Consider the following 20,310-nt stretch of genomic DNA (forward strand, 5'->3'; position numbering starts at 1 on the left):
AGTTTTATAGTGGACTTAGGGTTGTGCCTCTTCACTGTAACTTTGATCCTTGCACTAAACATCACTTTTACTTTTGCCAAAACAGATGCTGGACAGCAGCACCCCAAGGCTATGAGGGACTCTACGTCCACTGGACTTTCCACTCTCGGCTCCCACTCACACCCCGACCCTCCTGCCCAGCCACATCAGCAAACGCAAAATGTGGAATTTCACCAGCAGCTCACAATAATTAGCTCTGACATCAGTGCGCAGGGACACAGTGGCAGAGTAATGTTCAAGATTCCTAACGTTCTCAAACATTCCAGTTCTCACTACTTTCAGAGCAAAGTCAATTCCCCTTGTTTCTGTGCCTAGAGCACTTGAACCTCACCATTCTCCTCAAGGTGTGAGGAAAGCACAGACTTCCACTGAAGGCTTGGACTGGGGCTTTGTGGTGGGAGTAGAGTGGTTATGTTCCAAGCCGCAGAACTCACAGAGACAGTACGTGACTGAGCAAATGTGGTTAGAATTGGGATGGCAGCACGATGTACCATTCTGCCTGCGACCTTATAGATGGATGTCTCCTCAAACTAGATGGAGCCCTAGACCCGGATCAATACTAGCAGCCCCCAGAATGACAAATGTGCATTGTAGCACTGACCCAACCATATCGTAGGCCCATAGGTTAAACAGTACCCGAGGGTCAATTGCCTCCTTCACAGGGGATATGGTGAAAGAAACTAGGAAAGTTTAGAATACAGGCAAGTCAGTTAACTGGCAGATTCTTCAGTGATTCTTACAGCACACTAATGGATTATATACTAAACGTGAATGACCATTTTTCATTGTAGCTCTCTTCCTCCCTGTCTTGTATGTGAGGAGAGGCATCTGTCTTCTTCTTCCCAAGTCACACTTCTTACCTGTCCTACATGGCGTCAAACTCAGCTGTTTATAAACTATATACATGAGTGTGTGTTGAAGAGAACTCCCATGTAGAACTCCTAGGCCAGGCTCCCATGGGCCTTAACTAAACAGGTAGAGATGAGGCATGGCTTAAATGACCCTTTCTCCTTTCTCCCTGCTCTGTGGTTCGTGATGCTCTGGTTGCTTCCTCCTGCTAGCGTATTATAGTTTATCCCCAGGAAAAGGAATGAGAAATCCTAATGTAGATTAGGTGTTTAAATGTACAAATCTCTAATATGGCTTAAAATGTCACTCTTCCTGGGAACACTTTCCTTTCGACAGCAGACGGGCAGCTCATGGACAGCTCAGGCCTAATGGAGGAACTCTGTCTGGGAAGCTACCAGTCGGCAGTCTCTTCCAGCATCTTAAGGCAAGCCATGGGTCATTCGCCTTTCGTAAGGCCACAGCCACTCTAGCATGTCTGACTTCCTCAGGGTGCCTCTTGCCCTGAAGAATTGCTTAGGACACTCTGTGATACCAAGGTGAAGAAAGCAAAGATGACGTCATGTGCTTTAGTGGCCCCCAGATCCCACATTTTCTATATGGCTTTGGGAACATACAATATGGCCACAATGCCCAGAAACACCAAACACATTCACCAATAAACTGCCGTTACATCATGTATGCGCACATGTGAATCATCCCTAGCACACCAAAACAGACACACACAGGGTGCCAAGCAAGGACAGGGCCTTTTTTAGAGACGGCGATCAAACAAAAACAAAAACAAAAACAAAAACAAAACAAAAAAAAGCAAAAAAAACCAAAACAAAACAAACAAACAAAAAAATGACGATATGAGTTCAGAAATAGCTTTTCCAAAGGCTTTTGCCCTAACATTACAGTTAATCTGTCCCTAAATCTTGAACTAACTTAAAAAACAAAACAAAACAAAACAAAAACCAAACCAAACAAAAGAAACCCTAGCTCTTAAATGAGAGGTGCAGGTGACCAGCACTCTGCAGAGAATTCTCCCTGGGGCAATTCCTGATGGCCAGGGAAGACTGGGTGAGTGGTACTCACATCACTGTATAGAAGACGCCTATTTTACACATGCGTTTGGGCACTACTGACACCACCAACATTTAATGGGATCATCTGGGATTTTTGCCCCAATCACAAAATGGCTGTGGCCAGCACCAGGGAATACACATTAGGGATGTTTCCCAAGTGCTGGTTGAGGATACACAGTGACAGCTTGTTAATAACGAGGTCCATTGTACATGCCGCACTCCGAAAGGGTGTGCACATCTTCACTCAGGCAAATTCAAGGGTCAGGTTGTTGAGGTCTCTGGACGTGCTCATGGAACAGCATTGCCACTCAAAGGAGTGATGTGGGACCACACCCATCAACCCACTTCCACAATGGAAGGTAGCACTCATGAGAGGAAGCATGGATTCTGAAGGACACCATGGAACATAGGATGTTCTCAGGGCTCTGCAGAACCTCACAGTTTTGGATGGATTGGGTCTTGGTCCATATCCATCAGTAATGGAGATGGGGACGGCTGTTGAATTCTTAGTATTCTACTGACTTGCTGTTATGGAGTTTTACATCTAAAGCTTGACAGACTTAATTTTCTTATTCGTTCTGTAGCAGGCCATGAAGACCTTACTTTGGTCCCAATTCCAGTATCCAGTTGGAGAGAGATGATTAATTGAGGCCAAATAAGGGGTTTAGAATAGTTAAATTTCCCAGCTGACAGTCTCTGATGATAGGAGAATAGGGGAGAAAATGCAGTAGGCTGGGCATATCAATTTAGGAGAGAGAGAGAGAGAGAGAGAGAGAGAGAGAGAGAGAGAGAGAGAGAGAAAGAAACTGCTATCTTTCACAAAGTCAACAATCCAGTGAAAGAAATTCTATTTGTCTGGTTAGCCCCAAATCAGATTTGGGATACCTGACTTGAACAAAATAGCACCTTCCTAATGGCAGTAACAAGAACAGGGTAACTCTAAAGCCACCATTGATACTGTCCCTCACACACCCGCTTGCCCACCTCTAAAACTAGTTTTAGTTACCTTGCTAGTTTTGAGGGAATCTGGTGACCTCTTATAGAAAAGCATATACGTCTGTAAGACCCTCGTATCCATTGCTATCCTCCTACAGCCTAAAACCACATGCTTAAGTAGAATTAGTGGAGATTTCTTGGGTGTGCCTGAAGTGGTCATTTCTACAGGTAGGCAGAGGTAGAGGGGTGGGGTGCTCAGAGCTGGGGTACCAGAGGATGAAGGACCAGAATGGTAAGATGATCGTTGAGCATCAGAGAAGGCTGCTGTGAGATTCCTCAGATACTCGCTTCCTGAAATCTCTCAGCCATGTGCAAGAATGGGAGGTAACTGGACCTCAATTCTTTTTCAAGCCCTTTTGGGGAACCTTTGTAAGCCCAGGTACTGACAGGGGGAAAAATCTGATGCCACCAGCTTGTTTTCGACAGGTTGATGGTTTCCTATGGTCTCCCTAAAAGACAAGAATCAGACCCAGTTTTGCTTAGTGCTGATACAGACCCAGCAAAACTCAGGTTAAAGTGCGCGCTCATTTCTCGCAGATCAGCAGGAAGACAGGTTTCAGAGACGGGGCATGGACATGAATGGCTTTCCCCTGGCTTAGTCACCACAGTGGCTTCTGTTCCCATTAACTTTTTTTTTTTCCAGAAACTCTGAAGCAAAGGCCATGTCAAACAATTCCCCAACTGAAAATGAAAACCTGTAACGAAACAGTTCCCCCCCTCATTCCCATCCCCACCCCACTCCCTCCAGCTCAACACCCTGAATACTCACAGGAGAACACTTTATCTATACAAAATTAATTAGAAAACAAAATATTTACATACCAAATAAACACCATCTTGATTTCTGTGGCCTGTGGAGACCATCAGAGCCCCCTGTTTTCTAGATTGCTGTTCGCTAGTTAGCTGGTTCGTTTTTTTTTTTCTCCTTTTGTTTTTTACTTTTTTTTTTTAATTTTAAAGGGTGAGGTAAGAGGAAGAGTGGGGGATGAGCCCTGGCCCTTGGACAGAGCCAGAGTGAAGCAAGGTTTCTATGGCCCCTCTCCTTCTTCCTCTGGGAGATGCCTCACGCCCTCTGTCCTCTCTCAGAGTCTTTCCTGGAACCTCACATAAAGCACTCCGCCTCTCTCCAAACTGTTGAGAGGTTCAGCCCCTTGCCCCCACGTTCATTTTAGAAAGAAAACAAGGCCTTCGGTTGGCATTGAAATGAAAGATACTGAGGTAAAAAAAAAATAAGCCAAGGAGGAAGGTAGGAGACAGCAGTCGAGGATGGGAATGAGGGAAGGCCGTGAGGCAGGGCGACCAGGAAGGCAAGAAGCAGGCCAGGAGGGTGTGACGTGAAGAGACATGGCAGCTTCGTTCCAGAGGAGGATAAGCACCTTTCTGGTTTATGTGTCCTGTGTGCGACAAGGCGATCCCGCAGTCAAACTTCCAGATAGACCCAGGGCTCTTTGGATGCCACCCTGTGTGAGGGGAGGGCAGGGCAGCAGGATTGACCCATAGAACACCCCTACCCCAAGTTTCAGGATGGGCAGTGACATATATTCATTTCCCTTCTTGATTTTCCAACTTTAAGTAAGGGGGCATCATACCTGCCAGTACCCCCATCCCTGGAGTTTTACACACACACACACACGCGCGCGCGCGCACACACACACACACACACGCACACACACACACACACACGCGTACATTTACTGTCAAGTGGTACAATCTGAGAGGGAACTGAGGTCGCAGGAGAGGAAGGTGTCTATCAGAAGCATTTGCACTAGTTCAAGTCACATGCCTAGGGAGCCAGGCTCCTGCTTCTCAATCTCCGTCATTCTCTTTGGCTTCCAGAGATGTTCCCAAGCTCATTTCTCTTCCCCCTGCGTGTCCCCTTGACTTATCTCCAACCCTGGGGGGACTTTGCTTGCTTTTTCAGCTTTAGGTTAAGTAAGAAGGGATCAAAGCATTGAAAACATCCCCCTTTCTCACTTACCCTACCGTAAATGACTAAAAACACCCCCTCTCTCACTTACCCTACCGTAAGGACTCTCTTCTTCAAAGCCTTATAGGAAGAACTCTCCCTGAAACCTCAACCAGTTAAGGGGCTAAATGACTAGAGGAGATTTCTGGAACCTCGGCTCTAAGGATGGATAAAGGACTCATAGCTGTTTTGATTTCCCTTAAGCCTTACTGAAAAGTTCTCTGCTCAAGCTGGCAGAGAGCATAGGCCAACTACTGATAACATTATTTTGTAGGGTTGTTTCGGTTCTGTTCATTCCCTTCTGTTGTCTTTTCTGCAACACAAAACCTTCTCTTTTCCATAACCTCTACCTTCACTCAAGAAGGAAAAAGGGAGAGATAGCCCAAATTGGGGTAACCTGTGACATCGGTTTATATATAAGCCAAAAAACAAGCACATTGCATACATGTATGAAAGGAAGCAGTCAGTCCAGGTTTCATTCTCTATACTCAGAGGCACCTGACTACATGTGGGTGCAATCGTACATGGACAGATGTGCATGCACAATCCCATACACTTGCTTCCAATGCACCATGGGACGCCATAGCACTGAACTACCTACTCGGTTCGGAACCAATGGCCTTCCCCCTTGGTTCACCGCCCACGAGGCTTCTGGAGCTGAAGAAGATTTTTATTTATCTTTTTGGCTTATATATACACAATGACTTCCTGCCCTCTGCTCGGTACATGGTCCCTCTGCAGATGTCAACCACGCGGCAAGAATTCAGTGAAAGCCTCTTCTCTCTTATGAACAGGAGGTTCAATGGCCTTCCTCAGAACACCTTCGCTTCCTCACCTGAACAAAGAGAGCAGCATCAGGAAAGCCTCGCTCAAAGTGAACTGCTAAGAGCCCTTCTGCGCTAGAAAGAAGCACACAGGCAGCGCTTTGGTCTCCTCTCCATCCTCCCACACTGAGGCCCCGTTCTATTCTCTCATGGAAACAGGAATGGTGGACAGATGCGGGAAGGAGAGAACTGCGCGAGGGAGGAGAAATGGTGCTGGCCACGAGGGTTGCCTTCAGTAAGGAACCAGAACTCCAGGATCCCATAGAGAAATTAAAAGAAGAAGAAAAAGCGAATGGGAGCCAAGTTCACCCCCGACTCTTTCCATGACATGCGCACCACGCGGCCCACAGCCCTATCCCTCCCGTACCCACCTTAACCTCTCTCTCTTCCCTCACTCAGACATCAGACTCAATACTAGAAAGTTTCTCATAAACATGTCCATTGCTGGAGCCATTGAAAGCCCTGGGGTTTTTGTTGTTAGGCACACAGGGGTTGGACTGGTTCCCTATACAAATGTCCTTCTGGAAACGACCTGGCACAGCCCCATGAAGGGCTGACACCACTGGCTTATTGGTGACAAGGGCCCGGAAGTCCGGCCTTGTTTTTGACGCCCCTGCCACCGTGGGCTGCCTGAAGAAGTAGGATTTGCTGCCGTGAAGCAAGCACTGGTCATCCCCAAAAGTGGGGATGAAAGGGTTTTGCGTGACCCGGTCAGGGTAGAGCGACTTGCTGAGCATGTAGCCGCTGCCGGGGTTGTTGTGGTGGTGTCCGGCAGTGGGCACTGAGGACTTGTTGGCAAAGGAGCTCTCACCAGCTGGCATCTCAAACATATGGGCGTAGGGGCTCCCATCCATGAATCGGCCCTTGTCTTTCAGGCTCACGCTGCGTGGGGCCAAGGCGGCCTCCTCCTTCTGCAGGTCCACGAAGGTGTCGTAGGAATGCTGCCGGCGCAGTTTGTTCCGATTCTTCTTCTGAGCCTTGGAATTAGTCGGGCTTTGAGGGTACTTGGTGCTGGAGGCGTTGGATGTCACAGCCACGGGGGCAGCCGGCTGGTCCAGTTCCTGCAGGGAGTTGTCCTCGCTGATGTCGTACAGGTTACCAGCCTTCTTACAGGCCTCACATCTGATGCAGGCCTGCCGGCCCGAGTTCTGCCCTGCCACCGTCGAGGAGTAATTGTGCAGCTTGGAAGGACAGCTGCGGCAGAAGTTGCCCCCAGACCGGTCCTCCCAATCCACATTGGTCAGGTTCTTCTCCCAAGGAGCAGGCACCCCGCCTACCACTCCGTGCTTCTCGCCCGTTCCGTGTTTGAGGTGAGACCTGTTGGTACAGGGCCCACCTCCACTGACCGAATCTCGCTTGAAGTCGTCACTGCGTTCTTTGTAAATGTCAGTCAAGTCCACGTGCTCCCAGTGAGGCGAGTTCTCCTTTGTTCGGAACTGGTCCAGGTAGAAGTCTCGGAGCCCTTCTTTGTCCCTGAAGTAGCGCTTGTGGTCCGGGGAGCGGGGTGGTCGGCGACGGTAGGCCAGCTCGATTTCATCAAACTCCCTCCTCGATTTGGCCGAGGCTGGCCGCTTCTTTAGACTGTCCTTATACTGCTGTTTCCTCCTCTTGGCTGCGTTGCCCTCGATGTTCCCATAGGTGACAGTGTGCGTGGAGATGTCGGAGACATCCGATCGAATCAAGTCGTCGTGGCCACTGTAGCGGTCACTCTTGAAAGAGAACTTGCCATACAGGTCGCTGAGCTGGCTATGTTTGGAGGAGGGCAGGCCGATGTCCAGGGGTTTCTTGCTGATTGACCTGGGCTGGGTGGTGAAGGGTGGGTTGTCACAGTCATAGAGCCCATCAATGGAGCTGGTGCTGCCGATGCTGTGTGGCCGGTGGTGATGGTGATAGTGGTCTTGGTACACATTGCTGTCCTTCAGCTGCAGGTTACCAAATGTTCTCTCTACCTCGCTAATGTAGTCACTGAACAGGTTTTCCTCACAGGGTGGGTTATTGTAAGACTTGCAGTCTGAATGCGTGAAGCTGCGACGATGCTCAGAGATGTCGTAGACGGAGGACTCTCGGCGGATGAAGTCCAGGGCACTCTGAGGGGAGCCGTTTACTCCAGACAGGTTGGCCATGTTCTTGGCCGTGCGGAGCAAGCGTAGGATGTTGGAGTGGGTGTTGTTCATGGTGGCAGTGGGGGAGTTCATCACGGATTGGCGCTCCTCTATGGCTACCCCATGGATACAGCTGTAGATACCCTGAAGGGACATAGGATGGTACACACTGAGTCCAGAGAAACCCAAATGCAAGGTAAACAACAGTGCCCTACCACCTGAGGGTCTAACTGAGGTGAGACAAAGATAGGAGAATGGTGAGGCAGGCAGTGTGCTGCATTCACCGAGAACGCGTCGTCTCGGATCTTGGTTGATGCAGCCCCTTGAATTCAGCCAATTTCATCTCAAGCTAATGGTCACAATCTGCCATCGGAGAGAGGTGTGATCATACCAGGGGACTTGAAAAAAATAGATCACCTGGCACTTGTGCCTCAACTCCACACATGATCTATCTTGGCCTTCCTTCCTGTTTAGGACCCAGAGTGTTACGTTCTGTAAAAGAACCCATGCTGTAATCATAGGGCAAGAAGTAGAATCAGAATAGTGGAAGCACAGGGCCTCTCTCCACAGATGCCAGGACCACTGAGCTCTGCTTGGCCACGCCCTTCTGAGGTTGCTCCCAATGGCTTCTTGTTTCTGACTCTGACCGATTTTGAACATGGTTTTTTGTTTGTTTGTTTGTTTTTTTGTTTTTGTTTTTGTTTGTTTTTTTTTTTTAGAATTTTGATCAGCAAATAACAAGGGAGCAATGTTGTTCTGTAGCTAAGCATGAAGCGAATTCACACAGAGAGTTAGAAAGCCCTGGGGTCAAAGAAAGATTTTCTACTGCTGTGGCCTACTCTGTGGGAGGGAAAAAATTTGGGACAAATATCAAGAGCTCAATATGAATAAATAACTCCCTTGTTGAGGGCTCTCCTTTATTCACCCTTTAGCCCTTGGTTTCTTTTTTATAGTCAATATTATCATAAATAATTAATGTCCTATCAGATTAGTATTGATGAAGAACACCAGGCAAACAGCTACTTATCCAGGGCACAGAAGAACAGTATCCATGAAAAAAGCTAGGTTGCTTCCCTGGGCCGACAGTCTTCCCACATCTAAAGTCATGTCAACCTACTGCTTGTTGCTCACAAGCTCCTGTGAAAGGCAAACTGATTTGGGACTTTCTCCCTGGCAAGGTAAGGTAGACAAAGAAGTGGCTTTAAACTGTGTCTTTACGTACAAGAAAGTTAATCTAGGAAAGAATGCTAACTGAATGGGCAGGGCTGAGAAGAGAAAAAGTCTGAAGGAAAATGGTAGCCATGTGGACGAGAAGTGGTAGGCCTTGTGAGACACAAGGTCTTCCTAGAGGGGACTCTACTCCCTTTCTGCTTCTTACTTCTGACCTCTTGACAGTGACCAGGAGGGAATGCTAAGTGCCCTCTTCTGTGAAGAGAGAGTCCATGTCAGAGGGCCACAAGTAAGATTTCTTTTCTTTCACCTCTCTGGCCTCTGGGATGTGCTGAATAATGGAGCCTATGGCCCAGGGACCAGGAGTCCCACAGATTCCTTTCTCTTGTTCTTACATGACTGAATGACCTGAACTCACTGACAGCTAGAGAGGAAATGGAGAAATTGTTCCCTGTCCCTAAAACACTGCAGGAAAATGATCAGAAAATGAGAGTTCGACGAGAAACCCATTTTCTTTCATAACTCTATTTGAGTCATAGCTGCAGCTCAATCCTCAATCCTAAAAGGATATTTGAGTTCACCACTCCATGCGTGAGTCCCCAAAACTATGTCAACAAAATCAAAAGAATTCTACTCTTTAAAAACTCCCCTCTGTAACCCGACGTTTATATATTTGTTTTCCTAATACCTCACTTTGAAAATGAAGGTGACCTCTAAACGAAGAATGGCCTGGAGTCTTGCTCCTTTAAAGTAAGTTTCATATGTATGTATAAATATGTACATTTCACATGTACATATGTATATATGTATATCTATGTATGTGTGTGTGTGTGTGAGAGAGAGAGAGAGAGAGAGAGAGAGAGAGAGAGAGAGAGAGTATCAAGACTTGGGTTCTGTTAGGTTCTTTCAGATGTTATGTATATATGTAATACACACACACACACACACACACACACACACACACACACACACACGTGTGATCCTCCTGCTGCAGTGTCTCCCAGTGTTGGTATTTATTGTAGGCATATTTCACTTACTTCACATGTGGTTAAAATACAGGAACAGTAAAAACACCAATAATATGTCTTTGTGTGTTAGAATAAGTTATGTGACACTCCACTATTTAAGAAAAAATAGGATTCCCCCCAAAGGATCAATTGATTAATGTGGCCTATACAGAATCAATTAGTGGTGATGTAGGAGGCAAGTGGGGGAAAGTCAAATTTTCTATTTTGGAAGAGCTGCCTCTTTTTTTGATAGAAAATCAAATGTCTGAGTCTAAAACGGAAGGAAGGAAATATAACACCGCCCATCTTAGAAACACTTGAAATTCTTTCACACAGACTCTTGGGGAAGTGGCCATGATCTGGCTTTATGGTTTAGCTACGTAGGGGTAGAACAAGCACCCTCTTGGGTGTCACTGCTCAGCACAGAGAAGGCTGAACTGTCTTTAGCAAGCTCTGAGTATCTTGACCAAAACACTTACTCTGCTGATGGAGAAGACCATGCCAGGCTTGCCAGAACAGACACCCATGAAGCAATGCCGGAACTGCCAATAGAACAGATGCTCACAGATGAAGGTGATGAGGCTGAGGGCCATGGCTGCCCCCAACATATAGAAGACACCTGCCATATTGTCGATGTCCAGCTGGCTGCTCATCACCTCATTCTTCTCATTGTGGCAAATGCCAGTGAGCCAGAGAGCTTCCAGTTCTTCCATCTCCCCTAGAAGGAGGACAAGAAGGAGATGGATAAAGGAGGTGGGGGGGAGGGTAGGAGTGGAAGGAGAGCATAAAAACATGGCAGAAAGGGACAAACACAAAGGGACAAAAAGAATACTTGTTATTAATACCATTTCCTCTTAACTCATTAACATATCCCTAAGCATTCAGAGGAAATACAATGACTGGAACTACAGGTAATGCAAGGACATGGGACTTCCTGGGGCTCGCCTTTACCCAGTATAAACTGGCAGCTCAATGCCTGGTATTGTACACAATATGCCATGCAAGGAATAAGAATTCAAATTAGTGAGAACAGTTCACGGGCAAAGCAGTCAATGGGTTTTGATGTGTGTGCGAGAGAGGGGGAGAGGGGGACACAAAGTTGAGAGTAGGGATGGATTTTAATTTATATTATATCTGAAGGTATTCCAGCCTGAAGGTGTAGCATAATCACCGAGGAAGACGTAGGGGAATAGATGCTCATTTATGGAGAGGCAAGAAAAACAGTTCAAACAGAGTAACCATCATGAAAGAAAGCTTAGTAAAAGAATTCTGAGGTTAAACACTTTGCCCTTTACTTTATAGACAATGGGGATAACATAATCAAACGAGTAAAATCTCTTGGAATTATACAGAGCAGATTAGATTGAGGGAGGGGAGATAGAAAGAGATTGAAAGAGAGGTCAAACATCTATGGTCTCTCAGAATTACAGATGTCTTATAGAGAAAAATATGAAACCCAAAAGAGGAGGGGGCTGGAATGAAACACGACCAGCCCAACCTGCCTCCTCTCAACTTTGCTTAAAGGGACACAGACTTCTCCAGTTGTGTCAGACTCTTACCTACTATCGCTGGACACTAGAGAGTAGAAATGTAGAAATCTCAGACAAAAAACCAAGAACAAAACAAACCAACCAAACCAACCAAACCAAAAAAAAAAAAAAAATCAAAGAAAACAAGTATCTACTTTAGAATTTCACTAATTCACAGGGATGAAATTCTGGTTTGGTAAAATTTTGCATTAATAGCACAATGAAACCCCAAATCCTCTCTACTGACCTGCCCAGTAATAGAATCTGGATCCATTTGGCTGTGACTACTGGATATATCAGCACAGCTTATCAACACTCCAGCTACAAACCCCTATTCTTCCTTATAGAAATCCACTCACTTTTCTTCTTTGATTCAACAGTGCTTTTTCTACCTAGTGTAGTAGCCAGATTCTGATGGAGTCTGAGAACTTACCCTTGGGCTTTTGTCTCTAATATTTTCCCCAACAGAAAATGTCCTACAACCTTAAATGACAGACACACATGAACCATGCAGAGTTAAGCTCATTTATATGTAGATTAGTTTGTGTGAGGATTGTGGGTAGAGTGCTTTGGCCAATGATATGAAGAGAAATGCAGAAGACAGTGGTTGGGTGAGATACATTTCTCAGTGGTCAGCTCATCACCAGAAAGACATGGGAAGTACCTTTTGGTATCTACATCTGAGGGTCCTTGCCCTCCACCTACCTCTTCAGCCAGAATATCATGGCAGGACAGAGTGAAGGATGCGAAAACAGGCACACATCTATTTCTCTTTCATTTCTCCAGGGCTAGAAAGAGCACTGCCCTACATCTGTCTGGTGTTGTGTCACATGTAGGGTGACATCTGGAACATCTAACTGTAGCCTACTTCACTCCTGAAGGTTTCCATATCTTTAAATGAACCCTTGTCACCAACTACTTTAATCCCTTCCCTCGTCTCTACCCAGCGCAGGTCAAAGTATGTCTCCTTGTAATTCACATATCAAACCCTAAACTGGTAGCTGAGGGTGTGACTTTGAAATTAGGTCATTGCAGATGTAGTTAATTAAGTCACACTGGAACACGGCAGGCCCCTAACTTCATGTGATTGTCCTGAAGAAAAGGGTGGAGGCAGGGAGAGAGAGAGAGAGAGAGAGAGAGAGAGAGAGAGAGAGAGAGAGAGATGACTACAGAAGAAAGACATTCACCCAGATAGAATGAAAGTCCAGATCTGAGTGGTGCTTTGACAGATCAAAGAACACCTAGTAGAACCAATAAAAAGAAAGCACCAAGAAGAGTCAATGAAGGCCATGCAACAAGCACACAGAGGATTCTTCCTCATGACTTCCAAGTGAAGGTAACTCTATTGATACCCATAGAATTTCAACACAGTGAATGTAACTGTTTACATCACTCCATTCCTGTCATTTGTTATGGTGGCCCTAGGAATCTAAAGTGTGCTCTCCGATCTTACCATGTCCTGCAAGGACATGCTGTTTTTGATACATAGAGGATAAAGGTTGCCGTTTCAGAATAGCTATTGACTGAGGCCAAATAAGTGGACACTCCCCCTTTCTTTAACTCACCATCTCCAAACAGCTGCAGGATAGCCAGGTCCACCTGGCGCTTCCACCCGGAGTCTTTTTGGATAGCAATGCCATAGCCGGTAGAAGCAAAGACCTTGCCACTGCCAATGGTCACCAGTTTGCAGCCTTCGTCCCTTCCAGCCATGTAGTTGAGCACAGCTGCATCATAGATGAATGCATCAAGCTTCCTGCACAAGAAACAAGCGAACCAACAAATAGGAAGGAGGAAATTACACAGCAATACTACCTACTAGGCCGTTAGTATGAAGTGGTAGGGTTGCAGAAGCTATGTGGAGGACTGGCTCACAGTAGGGCTCAAGTTGGACTATTGTCAGAGTCTAAAGCCTGAATCCCAGGCTGCTCTTGATGGGACTTCAGGTTGAAAGGAGCTGTTTCTTTTATTCCCCCCCGCCCACCAGGAATGATAAGAATGTAAGTTGGGCCCAAGGCCAACTCATAAGCTGTGTCTGAAAAGGAGAAGGAGTAAAAAGGAATCAATAAAAATAATAACAGAAATAATGAAAAGTAAGCACCACAGTGATAACAAATAGAACGGGTAAGCTTTATATAACATTTTTCATTTCTCAGCTCATTACAGTCCAGAATCGGGGAGAGTGTAGGTGTATATATTTCGGTAGATATGTGGCTATTTTAGTGGTCAGAAAGCCTTTGGCATTCTCTTGTGCTTTTTGACTCTGCTTTGAGGGTGAGAGAGCCAATGCGAAGCAGTGCAAGAGAAAGAAACACACAGAAGGACCGAGGTCTTCCAAATTCCTAAGCCTACATGCACATCTCGTGAGGCACTGAGCTTTGTAAAGAAGGGATGCATAGAGAGGGGGCTAAGAGCAAGAAGGCATGCACCACTGTTTCCAAGCATTTCCACACAGAAAGGCTGAGGGAGCAGCTCAGATAAAGCCATGCAAGTAACAGGGATGAAAGCGAACAGGGCATGCAACCTTCCAGAACAGTTACAGGCTGCGGAGCTTTGTCACGCCTCAAGAAATTAGAAAAGAAAAAAAAATCCCACAAAACAAAAAGCCAAGGCCTTTTTGACAGGACAAGTAACAGGACATTTCATAAAATGCACTGTATAAAATGTAGGTTGGTCGCATGCCCAAACACCAAACATCTGGTATAACGGAGAACTATGGGTATCCTACAGTTTGGGGTACCCAGAGCACTCCTGCCCTAACCTCAGATCCCATCTTCTGAAACCTGTTGTGACTTTGTTCATAGCAGTGAGATTGAATGCCACCACATTCTAAATGGCCACAAATCTAGGTGGTACTTGGAAACCTTGAGGTGCAAAGGCAGTCCACAGTCACCATAGAACAGAGGGAAACAGATGAAGAACCCATTAGCTTCCAAATCCCAACATTTACAATGCTCGAGTGCTGGTCAGTCTTCCCAGCTCTGGCTTTCTCCAACAAAAGCACGAGTGTGCTCGGAGAGCTACAACAGCTTGTGAACAAATACACTCCGGGTAAAGAGAATGGCTATGAGCAGTGACAATCAAAGTGGAAAGTGGGGATCAATCAATCAACACATTCCTACTTGTTACCATTTACAAATTTTTGCACACTTCTTGTTTCACTTCCCCCTTATCCATAGACACCAGAACTGTCTGTTACACCTCTGAGACTGTAGCTCATGTGTAACATATATGACCTCTCCTTCACTCTTCCTCTCTAGTTCTCGATCTGTTTCTTTTCCACTCCAGGGCCACATTCATGCAAGCAGAAAACAATTTGCAGGTTGGTACATAAAAGCAAGAACTCTTGTACAATGGTTGGAATGATGCCATCGAATTTGACTTGGAAACACGTCTTTGACTTAATGAGTATGATTCCAGTTCAATCTGTGTCTAATGGATGTGAGAAACATATCACTCTGAGCTTGGAGGCCGTTCTTACCCTGTTTTCAGGGAGAGCAATGCATCATCTACACCCCTTTGGTTGAACTTTCCCATGTAGGCATGCATTTCTGCATAGTTATTACGGATATTCCTCTCTGTGCTGCCATTGGGCACAGTCCCAAAGCGGAAAGGGGGTGAGAAGTCATTAGGTCTCTGGAACTGGAGAGAGAAAGAAAGAGAGGGAGACAGACAGAGACAGAATAAAGAAGAAATGCTTTAGAAAAATGTGAAGAGACATTAAGTCAGCATTAGTGAGTTTATAATGGAAAGGAACTATAATTCACCAAACACATTAGCCCTCAGTCAGGAGCAGTAATTGCCTTCTGGAAGTGGACTTCAGTTCAACTCAATTTAATACGTATTGTTGAGAGATTTCTATTTGCCTAGCCCAGAGTTTAATCCATAACCCCATGTGTTCCTTCTGTGCATACAACACAATACCAGTGATGACGGGCCTGAAAGTGGTGCGATATATTTTGTGGTAGATTAGTCACTTTTATTTCCAAAAACTGTCTAAAATCTGCACCCAGGCCTCTTAATTCAGAGGCCCAAACACATTGTCCATGTACAATTAAGGTCAAATAGCATTACAGTCATGAAGATGTTTGAATATTGAATATATTTTGCTAAGAAATTTTCTTTTGCCCTTCAAAGCACTCAAAATTCTGTTGATCCTAAAACAGTTATTGGAGAACTCATAAATTCCATGTCATTTTAGTTATGTTCCCCTCTTTCTTAACTTCTGAGAGTGTATCTCCAGTTCCTAGCACCAGAAATAAAATTTCTTGGATTCTGTCCCTATGACATCAGCATTACTCCTAGCTCTTACCCTGCAATGAGTCGGGTCTTAATGATGTCTCCCAAGCACATAATTTGAGCATTTGGATTTCCACGGCCTCATCAAATCCATCTCTTTAACACAAACTCACCTTTCTCTTTGGGCCAATTCGTGTCCTTCATTTTAAAATATAGCTCAAAGCAACTGCCTCGGGAAACCTCCTGTGAATTCTTCCTTCTATCAAGTTGACACCCAAATGATCCCCCAGTACTCGTTATTTTGGTTTCGAGTACTAGATTCATACTATAAATGCAACGACTCCCTAAATCTACAGGCTAAGCACGGAGAACTAGACTTTCATGTGGTCATTAATAGTTTAACCTTGAGGTTAAAATGGATGTGATGACCAGCTCTGCCACTTACTACTTAATGACTGTGGTCGTTGACAGAAAAGATGGACCATTTCTTCCTCCATAATAAGGAGTTGATGATGCCTGCTTTTCAAGAAAGCAAACGAAGTACTTAGCTCAGCACCCGACACACCACAGGGTTGCCTGACACAACCCAGGTCACTCGGTTAGAAGGTCTTTAAATGAGAAAATGCCTGCAGTAGATTGTCCTGGGGACAAGTCTATAAGGCATTTCTTGATTAAGGATTGATGTGGGAGGCTCTGGTCTACTATACTAGGTGGTCCTGCACGAGAAATGGAGAGCGAGACAGTAAGCAGCACTCCTTTATGGTTTTTGCTTCAGTTCCTACCTTTGCTTCCCTTGTTGATGGACTGTGATTGGCACATGTAAAGCTAATGACCCCTTCTTCCCACATTCCCTTTGGTTATGGCCTTTATGACAGCAGTAGAAAGCAAACTAATACAGGAGAAGCTCAGTAATTGGTCCCATGTTGTTCTAAATTCACGTTCATTTTGGTTTTGTTTTGCTGATAAACGGCAGGCTACCTCATGTTTCTGTCTGTAAGAACATCTGAGACGGCACAGAATATGTGCATAAAGTTGTGCCTTGGTGTAGAGAGGACACGGAAGGTGTTCAAAGTGCTCTTGGTTTCAATTACCTGTTACTTGGAGCTGTATTCGAAAACCTAGCCCACCAGCCCGGGGGGCACCACTGAACTTTATAAATAGCCCACGTTCTGTGGCCATTCTTCTCCTTCTTAGAATGTGAGGGCTTCATGGGCTACAGATTCTCATAGCACAAGGAGGCATTACAGCCACTGTAGCTGCTCCTGTCAGCCACAGTTGAGAGTCGAGTCAGAGTCACATGCTGCTGTGGTTGGGATATTTACGTGCCACATCAGAAACAGACTTTCCAACTGGAAAACGCTTCTTTTGCGATCAGCAGATCAGCACACTTTGTGTCATTAATGTCATTAATTTATTTTTTTTAAAGGGTTACAATTTTTAAGCAAATAACCATAAAAAAGTCAGGATTTTAGCGTTGAGTTGTCTCCTCCAAGCTAACTAGCTTAAATCTTCCATTGGACAAATGATAAAACAGGGACCCAATGAGGGTAATTTGCTCACTATCACCCAGGGGTAGTGGTGGCAAATACCATCAGTGTTTTCAATGGCCTAATTAAGAATGACTTCTCACTGCGCCCGGCACAGAGCAAGCTTACAGTATGGCTGTGCTTTAATAAAAGAGACAGACACTAGAATGCTTCACACATCACTGTCAAATAGAAGTCCTCAGATATGTGAGGAAACCCATCCCCTAAACGCAAAGCAGAGTGGATGGCACAGGAGGTAGTGTCCCCTGCAGTCATATGAACTCTCCGTCATCTGTAAGTCTGCACTTTGCTAGGACAGTGACGATGACTACAAACATTGACTAAGATACTGCAGGGTCCCACAATATTTCCTGAAGTATTATTAAAAACTGGAATTACATCCAATTCGGATCTAATATAAATTATTACCAGCTAGGTATTTTCGAAAAACTTAATGCATGAAAGGCACACGCATGCGATGATTTTTGATTAACCAAATCAAATCCCAGTGCCCAGTGTTCCCACTCCCTGATGGAGCTACAGGCCAAGGCGTTTCTAACTCTGAACCATAATTCATTTTCTTCTAAAACAATGTTTAGAGTCTATATTATCTTACAATCACATCCATGGCTACATAAAACATTTAAAAAAATGGACCTAGAGGAGCAAACACCATTTTGAAAGAGAGGGGCGACACTGGGAGAATTTGAGGACTTCCTGGGGAGCTCCAATGACCTTATGGCCTCGGTACAAAGGCTGCACTGGGGAAGGCTGGCTGAATGGAGCAGCTGCCCGCAGTTATGCGCACAGACAGTGTGAAGGCCGCTCAGTGGAGGAGAAGCTAGTTGCCAACAAATGGTATGGAGGTAATTAGACATTCCTGCACAAAACGAACCTTGCTCCTCCCCCTACCAGATCAATAGCACCTATGCCCAACTCGTAAAAGTTTCAGGAGGAAATGTCTGAGAACACTTTCGTAAGCTAGAGTTAGATGAAGACTATGAATCACGTGTCCAATATACCCGCAGAGGGAAATAAAGATAAATTAAAGGTCAACAGAATTCAGAACTTCTCTTTAAAAGCTGCAGTTAGGATTATGAGAAGGTGAGCCGCCAGCTGGGAGGAAGAATCTGAAAATGAATTAAAGCGATTTAAAAAAAACAAATTAGGTAATAGCAGAATAAGGCTTACATCGCTTAGGCACCATCCCTGAGCAAATAACCAGAGAAAACAAAGTGACTGAAATGTGGACGAAATTTAGCTTAGAGGCAATTTGGTTTAAATTCAGCCCTTTCTCATGCCTGTTGTAGGAACACGAACACAGGCAAGTTACTTCACCTTGCCAACTTTTTTTTTTCTGGAAATATTATTTTAATACCTAAGAGAGTACATAGAAAAGCACTTAACACTGTAAGGAAACTCAAAACTGTTAGGTTCTTCTGTGGCAATGAAATTCTGTCCTGTGTGAGGGAGGCAGTGCTCCCTCAGATTGAAAAGCCTTGTCCTCTAATCTGCCCCTGAAACTAGGCCAGTCTGAGGGCCTAGAATTAGCCAGAGCAGATGCAAGGCGTAAGCTTGCCTTCTCTTTTGAAAGTTCTTGTTCAGCTCCATAGGAGGTTTAGATAAAAAAAGGTCTTTAAAACTGTCAGTGGACCTTGAATTTAACTAAAACTCACATTCACAGGGAGCAATATGCTTCGGGAGACCCATGGGGAAGAAAAAGAAAACTCCCAAATGCCTTGATGTTCCAATAAAGACCCTTATAATAAAACTCAGCCCGAGGTACAAGCTCCTATTGTTTAACCTTAGTGACAGTTGCTGGTCTTTGAGCTATGGAAGAGGGATTAAAGTGAATACTATGAGGAATCTAAATTAGAACAGGGAAGACCTTTATAAATGATTTTAAAAATTATGACTTCAATAAGCCATAAACAAAAATTAGATTTGAAAACTCTAATTTCAAAATGGTGATTCAAAAAAACAAAACAGATTTTTTTTTAATCAATCACCTTTGACCACTGCTAAAACACAGATCCAGCTATCGAAATGAAAGTAGAGGAGGGGAGGAGCCTCAGGGATCATGTCCATTTCCCAGACGAAGACACCAAAGTCTTGGAAAGGTCAAGGCTCCAGGCCTGTGCAAAGGTGAAAGACAAGCTGAGCTTCTCCATTGCCATCTGGGATGCTGCTGAGTGTCATTTTGTCCCGGCTTCCTGAGGAGTGAGGTCATGTGATGCTAAGTGGGGTCACCTGGGAGGCCCTTCTTCACAATTGTTTGCTCCCACCTTCTCCACCGATCAAACACTTGCTCCTTGCAATGGCTCTAAAGTCCCAGCAGCACAGGGGGTAATACAAAAGCAGAACAGTCAAGAGAATTGTAATCTCACTTGCTCTTCCTGAAGAGCAGTGAATCAGAACTTCAGTCTCGGTCTTGATGACCTTAATGTGAATTCCTCTTGACAGTCATGCAAGGACCAGGCAAAGACCCTCACTTTCAAATGATCCTTCCATTGGACTTTGGAGCCATTTGGCTGCCACTACCCCATGAAAAAGTTTCTCATAGAGCTTGTAGCAAATAAAATAAAATAAAATAAAATAAAGAGGAACAAGGGGTAGGGTCTAGTCCTCTTTGTTTTCTTACAGTCAACTAAATATGTCAGGTGATTTTCCTAAGTAGAGGGCTCTGTTAATCCAGTTATAATAGCCACACTCATTCAACACCTATGATTGTGTTGAATTAGCACATCATCTTTATCTATGGTAATTAGAATACATCAGTTCATTTGGAAAATATTTACCTAGCATCTATTAGTGGAGTGGATTGTATTAAGAAATGAAGAAAAGATTAAAAAAAAATCAAGCACTGTTTCTAGGAGCCAACCTCCCGGGAGAGTCAGAAATGTAAGTGTTTTCTGCCATTCCCGTCTTCTTGTACAGTCTTTCATCTATTTGTACTCAGGAAGCATTTAGTCTGTGTAACAAGGTTCTGGGTGTAGGGG

At 44.9% G+C, this 20,310-nt stretch overlaps 1 protein-coding gene across 3 annotated transcripts in view; it reads right to left on the reverse strand.

Moving 5' to 3' along the window:
• Positions 1–3,708: 3,708 nt before the first annotated feature.
• The window catches only part of Grin2b (glutamate ionotropic receptor NMDA type subunit 2B), a 555,949-nt gene continuing 539,347 nt past the window's right edge, over positions 3,709–20,310 (reverse strand). For 2 of the 3 annotated variants that reach the window (XM_087655881.1, XM_087655882.1), the window contains 4 exons: positions 15,028–15,188; positions 13,115–13,302; positions 10,500–10,738; positions 5,570–7,987 (listed from right to left, as the gene is read on the reverse strand). In XM_087655881.1, coding sequence (XP_087512007.1) covers positions 6,137–7,987; positions 10,500–10,738; positions 13,115–13,302; positions 15,028–15,188 — 2,439 coding nt within the window. In that variant the 3' untranslated portion in view covers positions 5,570–6,136. 3 annotated transcript variants of the gene reach the window in all.

The sequence above is a fragment of the Rattus norvegicus genome, chromosome 4 (genome assembly GCF_021556685.1).
Source record: "Rattus norvegicus strain SHRSP/BbbUtx chromosome 4, alternate assembly SHRSP_T2T, whole genome shotgun sequence".
Taxonomy (NCBI): domain Eukaryota; kingdom Metazoa; phylum Chordata; class Mammalia; order Rodentia; family Muridae; genus Rattus; species Rattus norvegicus.